Genomic DNA, 9,263 nt, shown 5'->3' on the forward strand with positions numbered 1-9,263 from the left:
TTCATGGAGAAAGAATAGACTTCCTGGTTCACTAAAAATTTTCAAGATGTTGCTATCTTTGTAGTTTACGTATATAGGGTAATAATTTTGTCTAGTCATATTTCAGTACTGTTTAAATTCTTTCCAGAAACCCAATAGATTTTTTAAAATAGAGTGACTAGATTTTCAATTTAAAATAAGCAACTTTTGGACCTGATAGAGAGGGATAGATTAAAAAAATTATATGACTTAATTGTATTGGTATTTTTTTAAGGTGTTATGTCAGTTACAAGATTTCATTTGACTGACCAAATGTCATAATTCAAAAAAACTGAAAATACTTTTCTGTTTATTCGCTGCCCTCATGTTAGTATTTTAGCACACATGGAATATTTTCATATTTTACTTCATATGAAAATCATGGCTTGGAAACAAGTAGGACTGGAAGAAAACTCCAAATGATTTTAGGAAATCTATGTTTGTATTACAATATCTTGAACATATATGAAGGTATTCTTATGAGTACCAAAAGCAATGAGCATACATACAGGTAATGTACATGATAAAATGAAAACTTTAAAATACTACATGTTTATGTGATTGCACATATTGTAACAGTATAAAGAATACTCTGTTCACTTGTATATACACAACTGGTGATTTTGATGAGTTTATTTTTTGCAAATCAACCTAAATCCAATTATCACATAGTATCAAAGGCACTTGAAATAAAGTAATAAAGCATTTACAGCCATAACTAATATGCAAAAAAGTTACTCTTGTATCTTCCTGCTGCTCTTCCTTACACTAGCTCTCTATTTGTTTACACAGAAGTATGAATAAAAATAAACTTCAAACTTTTAACACAGGGTATGGGGAAACCTGGCTATATTGATTTGCTTCACATCTTGTACATTTGGAACTGGTTCTCAAACAATTCTGTCTATGGTTGCTTCAAAAAAGAGAAAGAGAATAGGAAACCAAACCAATTGCAATCTGAGTTATTTGTGTTTCTTGCTGCAAGTAACAAACACAAAAGCAACAATCAAATGATCGCAAAGAATTAAAACACTCTGTCATGGATATCACACCTGTATCATGTGCGTTGGGTGGGAGGGGGCAGGGGAATTATCTACACAATCTACAGTTTCACAAATCAAAATGACAAAATGCTTAATGCAGTCATATCAGGATTACAAAGTCTAAGTACTTCCACAATAAGAACCTCTTCATAATCTAAGTTGCATACAAATAACATATCTTAATAAGTACAATATATCTCATCGAAGTGAATTCAGCTACCTCAAAATATATTTTTCATACTGGACAGGTACATAATACTGTTTTCTTCAGATCTCAAACTTCATAGATATTCCTATTTGTATGAACAATATTACTAACCAATATCAGCAACTACAAACAAGTAAAAAAATACAATTGCTAATATAGCTCATTTATGCTTGGCATACTTTAGTTTGCATAAAATATGCTGAAAAATCATCAGTAGTGTATTCTTGTCATTCATATTTTTTCTGTCGAATATGAAAGATAATTCTATATATGTAGAAGGTACAAATGAGAATGAATTACTTAACTGACATTTTTACTTCATCATAATTATTTTAGATAAAATATTGTAAATTTGAAATTTCTTCCCATTTGACTGTCACACTGTGCGTGCACATGTTGAGTGTCTGTGTCCATATGTGCGAGTGTTTGCATATACATGTGTGTTAGGGTGCAAATGTGTGTCTACATGCATGTGCATCATATTTTATGTAAAAGTGTTAGTGTCTATAAATGTGATTGCATGTAAACATAGGCGCATTTGTGCTTCAAGTGATACAGCTTTTAATTCACATTTACTGTATCCTAAAGATAATTCTTCTAGAATAATTCTTAAAAAATATTTCACATACACTTAACAAATATGTAAAGCCAATTGTGCAGAATACAAAATATATAAGATAAAACATTGTTTGTATAAAATGAACTTAACTTAAGGCAATTTTGAAACAGACACAAAAACATACATTTCTGCTATTTGCATTCCAATGCCAAGACTCAAGTTCCAATTGAATAGTCACATTTCTTTATCATTGTAATCTGAAAAACAAAAACAAACAATCTCAAAGACACAAGATTACAAATTAGAACATTTAATAGCCAAGAAATGAAGAGTTGAATGACAAAAACACTTTCATTACAAGCCGACAAGATGTACCATCAAACCAAATCTAATAGATCTGAGAATGCAACTACAGCCTATTTTCCTAACTGTCAACTTGTGCTTCTTCCAAAGGACACTCTGAACATGTTGTTGCTTTCTCGTTTATTATTTGGAATGGAGAATCATTACCTCATACATGTTTTTTTCTTCTCCCTTAATACATCCAAACATTATTCATTTAGGCTAAAAAGTGCACAATACAGGTAATCAGATCATTAGCAGATTATATGTATAATCATTTAATCTTATAAACATTTTTACAACCCATTCAGACAATAGGGTGTTCAACAATTTATATAAGCTTTATACTAAGTGCTATATGCAGTGTCCATGGCCCCATAGGTTTTTGAGGTGTGCTGCTTTTTATGGAGTGTGGATGTATGTATGTATAAGTGTGTGTACTAATATATGTATATATGTGAATATATGAATATATCTGTGTGTGTGTGTTCGTGTTCGTGTTCGTGTGTGTGTGTGTGTGTGTGTGTGTGTGTGTGTGTGTGTGTGTGTGTGTGTGTGTGTGTGTGTGTGTGTGTGTGTGTGTGTGTGTGTGTGTGTGTGTGTGTGTGTGTGTGTGTGTGTGTGTGTGTGTGTGTGTGTGTGTGTGTGTGTGTGTGTGTGTGTGTGTGTGTGTGTGTGTGTGTGTGTGTGTGTGTGTGTGTGTGTGTGTGTGTGTAAAATATAAATCTACACAGACAAACTTAGCATATGAAGATAAATATCTTTTACAGCTAAACATTTTTCTTAAAGCAAAGGCCTTATTCAACAAATTCACATTCTTGCACAGGCTTGATTTTATGAAGAAGGTTGCAGCAGCACTTGGACTTAGAAGATGAAAAGTATTGAAAGATATTAACACCAACAGGGAGATTCTGAACATTCCAGGAAATCTATACTAGAAACGATTCTTTAACACTCATCCTTTTTTTTTCTTTCTTTCTTTTCATTAATGATTCATTAACAGTTTTACCAAAAATCATACAAATACATATATAGGTTTTATAAACTGTGTTTGACATTAGTATAAATAATATACATTTTTAAACATCAAAACTTAAAAGCAATTTTTGTTATCCTTATTTAAGATTTTACCTGTTTACTTGCTAATCTCAAGTACAGCTTTAGTTTCCTTCTCCACAGATCTGAAACAGCCAGAAAAGTCCACAAACCAAAAAACAACTGCTTGTTCTACATTCACTTGAACAAGGTATAAAATCCACTCTGCTATTATGCAGAAGTAAAAGCTGCAGTCTTGTCTAAAACATGAATGAATGAACAAAATGGCAAAAGTGGTGACAAAATAAAAAGCTAAATAATCAACTAATGATAATCATCCAGACTTAAAATAAAAGAAAAAAAAGTGAACAATACATAATAGGTCCCAAAAGAAGGGCTAATGCATAATTACATAAGCGTTAAAAAAAAATTACCTTAAAGCTTGGAAGACAAAGCAAAAACAAGGAAGCTCGTTCTTTATACAATAAACCTCAAGCCTTACACAGACTTTGATATACACTCTCTGGAGCCTTTCCACAGTAAGATGTATGAAGTCCTTTTTGATCAAAGGCTAAATGTTAAGAGACTGATTTCCTTTCCTTCTTCTGTGTCTCATTGACTGTATTTGGTTATGCTTAAAAAAAAGGAAGAAGAGGGTGAAAAACAAACTAATCTTAAAGAAAAAAAAACAGATAACCTACTACATTAACTTAAGTATGCACCATTCAGTTTAAAAATAACTGACTAGAGTACAGTAAGTTTTACCTTTTAATATAGAAATAGTAGTAGTAATAGTAGTGGTAGTAGTAATAGCATAAGTGGTATTTTCCTATGAATACATACAAATTATAGTACAATAATTGTTCAAGGTGCAAACTTCTATGACCCTTAAGCAAAGCATATTAAAACAAATTGAGCAAAAAAATTACCCAGAATAAAAGTGAAAAAAGATCTGGAATACAGTAATTATGCAGGCAAAATGGGGTTAGTTGTGGAAATAATTAGTTAAGCAAACTTATCTGCACAAGTAAATAAATAATTTAAATAAAACATATAGGAAAAGGAAACTTTGGTTTTATCATATCTACATTTAAAATCTTATTCATCTGCACTGACTCAGTAACAGGAATCTAATAATCAAATGAACAATGATAATAAATTGGTAATAATTCTGAACATAAAGAATAAAAGAAAATAATCAGAAATCTCATTCCAAAAATCATAATAATGATAATAATAAATTCAACATTCCCCTTTATCTACTGAAAAGCATCAAATAAATTTTCCAGATAAAATAACTGAATCCGGCGTCAAAAGGTAACAACACCTTCCACTAACAATCAACTGTAAGAATAAAAGTAAGTTGGATCTCTTTAAGGCTCTCAACAAATGGGAAGTAGAAAGCAAAATCAAGCACAAAGTGTTTTCCAAAACCTCTTCCTGTACACAATGTTTCTGAAGGTCCTTTTCCTTCATAATATCTATACAGAGAAACTCTTTCCTCATTATCTGAATTAACATCAAAAGAAATGATGTGTGAAGGATTGCAGTGATCGTCTTTACAGAAAGAATGTGCTTTCGAAGGGTTCTGGGGTTGACCTGGGCCAGCTGCACCATGTTAGAGTAATTCTACAAGAGTAGAATGAAAACAAAAATAATACCAAGGTAGAGTTGAATGAGAAAAAGAGAGAGAGGAGAGAGAGAGTATGAGAGAGGAGGGGAAGGAGGAAGAAAAAACATGAAATAAATTCTTATTAGACAGAGTGGGGTTTCCTGCACCAATATAATGTTCTTTTAGGTCAGATGTTAATGACATTGAAACTCTCTTCAATATGGATAAGTAGATATCAAAACTCCTATCTTCTCATACTTTTAACAATCCATGATATTTGTAAAATCATAATATTCATCATTTAAACCTACAATTATATAGATCTCTACCATCTTTTATAAGAGAATAAATTTCTTTTAGTCAGAGGTTAAAACTACCTCCGAGATTCTCTTTCCAGTACCTCTATTATTACTGGTAACAACTCAAAATCTTTCCTGCTATAATATATTCATTATAGCCTGCAAGAGCAACTAATATCTCTTCACATCGTTTAATGAAATATATATATATTTTTTCATTTTATTTAATTCATCAGCTCAAAATCAGACCTGCCAAGTAAGCTATAAGAAACCCTGAGAAAATGCATGAACAATGTTAATACCCCAGTAATCTGAGAGAACTAGCAGACAAAACATTAATGATATTACAGAACTTGAGAGTGAAAGGTCATCCCAGGTATATTTCATCCTAAATATAAATCCAAGTTAACCCATTAACGACAGGGCGTTTTTGGTTCAAAATGGTTTAAACACCAGAGTATTTGAAGTGCATAAGCCTAATCCCTAGAGCTATTTCCTCGCTCTGGCTGTGGCTGTCCGCTACAATTACCCAGTGTGCTGGCCATAAGAAAAGCCATGACAATATATCTCTTCCCCAGCAGCAAATACTGCCACCACTTGACAGGATATCTTGGCACTCAGTGTTAACAGGTTAAAACTAAGACTGAGGAAATTAATTCCTTTTGTTATCACAACCATCAAAAGGACTTTCAATGACCAATCAAAAAGAACCATCCAACGTGCTGGAATCCAACACAAAAGCTGAGCTCAAATCGGCCCCATTGTTAAGGAGTTAATACTCTAAACAATTTTTTGGCTAAGCTGCAATTTACCAATGAACTACTCTGTGATGACCACAATATTAAAAAACATACCTAGACCCTTTGCTTTCCCTCTAACCCACTCATGCCTGGTAATGTCCTATCACATCATGATCTCTCCCTCAAAACTAATGCTTTGAGGGAGTTCCATTTGCATAGGCACATTTTTATTGACTTGTGAAAATAAGGTAAACAAATATAAAAATGCATTTAGAGGCACAGTGCGGTATTGTACCGGGAGAGATCTTGCGCTTAATCAATGTGCGTGCTTGTTATCTAGCCGGCAGGAGTGGCATTAAGCACTTGTAAGCCTTGGTGTGAATGGGTTAAGAGACTGTAATATGGCTTTTAAAAACTATTCATACATTTGAGAAGGGAGCTGACACAGTGCCACAGAACTTTCCATCAAATGACAAACAAATTGATGCTTATTTTTGGACAAAATTTCATAATCAACAATCAATTAATTTCATTCTTCATATAATTCAGTGATAAGGATGTGTTTATTTTTTTATGTATGAGAGAAAACTAAAACAACTTAAGGCACACAAACTAGAAAGAGTTTGACTGAATAATACTACTCTCTTTAAAAACATTCCTAATTAACAGTACTTTTTATCTCTCACTAACATCTTCACATTAAAGAATTTATTGATAAGTTGCTTACTTTCATTAACAGTTTATCCAGAATTACAAGGGTGACAGAGAAACTAAATAAATATTTTTAATGAAGGATAGAGAAGCTAAAACTTAAATTCTAATACTCAATGCAAAGCTTCCATTCCAAGGCAGGTCCTCTTTTCCCCTGATAAAAGCTGTCCCTGATCCTTAATCATGGTTAATTACTTTAAAATTTCTTGAGTTTCTAAGTATGAAATGCTCTGAATTTTCATGAGTACATAGAAATGTTAAATAGAAAAACTTCAGAGAAAGTAGAGGAAAAGAGAGGAGACAACACATACATAAATGCATGTATGTTTACTGATAGCTAGACATTCCCCTCATAACAAGTTAGATGGCCATACATAAAATGACCTTCAGATTGACTAGCTGATAGGTTCTAGAAATATAGACACAATTGACATCTACAAAAGTGTTAACATGACTGAAAATTGAAGGTTTTATTACTATTTACATAATCTTTTTGCAAAACATCAATTACAGATTTGTAATCAATAATATAACTTTAAGAGACTGACCAGATCATCAAAATAGGTTTAGCAATAACCTTTTTTTATAGGAACAATGTAATGTAACACCAATTACGTTACCAGAAAATGTGGCACGTACAAATTCAAAATTCCATTTACTTATCACTCTACCACAGGCTTTCCTTAACTGACACACTAAAGATAATAGCAAGTACTATTTGCGTTTCCACACTGAATACAACCTAGATTCCTCTTTAAGTCTCCAATATCACCAATAACTCCAATATCTTCCACTGATTTTAATCACAAAAGTTTTTGAAGAACCTAACCATGTCAAGAGAAAGAGTGAAGAGCTCATTTTTGCATTATGTGTTATCTTAGTGGACAAGTTTAAACTGCATCACACTATACCTATTATAGTCTCTGTATTTGTATTGTGTTGTGTTGTACATTGAAAGTGTGCCAAAAAAGCAGTGGAAGTATATCTTAAGTATCTGACCTTCTGCAGATAAAAATAAAAAAAATAAAAAAAATAAAAAATTAATAACTTGAAAATGATTATTAAAAAAAAGTTCAATCGTACTAATCTAAGCCTCCAATAAGGATGCAGGCACTTTTAAAATTCCTATAAAATTCTACACATTAGTGGCAAAGTCCTCCTTATTGTTACCAATCCTAAAGCGCACATCTTGGCTATTCCTGTTCCTTGCTGGCTCCGAATACTGGCGCCTCAGGGGAGAGCGTGGAGAGGAGCTGGCTGTGGTGTTTGCTTCTCTTGCTCTCCTGAGCTCCTGTTCAACAATCAGTTCGTTGGTCACGTATGCTTCTCTTCGTATTTGTTCCTGCAAAAGGAGGGAGAAAAATGAAGAATTAATTAATTTCCTATATGAATGTGTGCTCCTGAAGAAAAATATAAAAATGTACCAAACACTTACCTCTCCTAAAATAGAGTTGGTAAAAAGTACCACAGCCCTTATGTGACTTGATTCTAACCCTGTTCTTGTCTCTTTTTTTATCTATTCTTTTAAAGTTTGACTCAAAACCATATGGTTATATCAGTTTCTTTATCACTGTGGCAGTGCTACAATTCACACAGGTATGAGACCTAAGCCTGATGTGGCAAATCATATAAACCTATTTTGATTAGTGGCTGTAAACTAAAGTGAGAAAAAGAAGAGAAAAGAAATGAAAAGAGAAAAAAAAAGATGCAAGGAATGTAGGGAGGCTTTCTAATCCACATCTAAAAGAAAAAAGGCCAAATTTGGTCTTCGGCATTTCAAGAGCTTGAATTTATACCATAAAATGTATATATCATTGCCTTATATATCAAACAAAGTAGAGAATCACAGTTGAAAAACCTATCTCAGTTACTCCTCATACATTAAAAATTCATCACAGTTAGCCTTCAAATAGGAAGGAAAATGGAAATATGCTTCCATGCCTGTTATACACCAGCATGTAAAACAATGTAAATATTGCACAAATAAAGTAAGTAAAAGGATTTTTTCTTCATGAAAAACAATGAAGAAATATGTCATACAGCAACAGAATTATTATTTCACACCTACTGCATTTCATTCACAAGTAAGAAAGAAAGAAAGAAAGAAAGAAAGAAAGAAAGAAAGAAAGAAAGAAAAAAAAAAAAAAAAAAAAAAAAAAAAGGGACAGGGAACACAGTCTGATTGGCTGAGGATGAGAAGGGCCTCCTAGGGGCATGGTGATATGGGGCCAATATAGTAGGTGTAACTGGAAGAAACTTGCCAAAAAGTTCAAGAAATATTAGTAGATACTCCATTCATAATTCAAAACATGAGAAAAAATCCTGCCACTTTTCTACAAGCCTTCCGCGATCATGGCAGATAGGACTGATGCACCTGCCCAGGTATTGCCACATTTGTTGGGATTAGGACCTTAGGGGTTAACATGCATCTTACCTGCAGACGGTATGGCATATCTGGGATGATCCATTTGATAAAGAGGATGATCACACACACAACATTCTGAAAGAGGGAGGTTTATTTCACTGCTTATTACCATCATTACTCTCATTATCATTATTATCTTTTTAGATAACTAACACTAGCTGACTAACTGTTAGTATCTCTGCTAGAGTACTTCGGATAACATGACTTCATAGCAGTATTTTATTCATCCCTTTGATAACCATATATAATGCATCCTCTTTGTTATAAATTA

General features: G+C 32.8%; 1 protein-coding gene across 15 annotated transcripts in view; it reads right to left on the reverse strand.

Annotated features, from left to right (window-relative positions):
- Positions 1 to 438: 438 nt before the first annotated feature.
- The window catches only part of subdued (anoctamin 1), a 54,012-nt gene continuing 45,187 nt past the window's right edge, over positions 439 to 9,263 (reverse strand). For all 15 annotated transcript variants that reach the window (XM_086552243.1, XM_086552240.1, XM_043023494.2 and 12 more), the window contains 2 exons: positions 9,002 to 9,067; positions 439 to 7,909 (listed from right to left, as the gene is read on the reverse strand). In XM_086552243.1, the coding sequence (XP_086408369.1) occupies positions 7,703 to 7,909; positions 9,002 to 9,067 (273 nt within the window). In that variant the 3' untranslated portion in view covers positions 439 to 7,702. The remainder of the gene's footprint in view (positions 7,910 to 9,001; positions 9,068 to 9,263) is intronic.

Source organism: Penaeus japonicus, unplaced genomic scaffold, assembly GCF_977035675.1.
Source record: "Penaeus japonicus unplaced genomic scaffold, GWHDUDI00000001_assembly GWHDUDI00000026, whole genome shotgun sequence".
Lineage (NCBI taxonomy): Eukaryota > Metazoa > Arthropoda > Malacostraca > Decapoda > Penaeidae > Penaeus > Penaeus japonicus.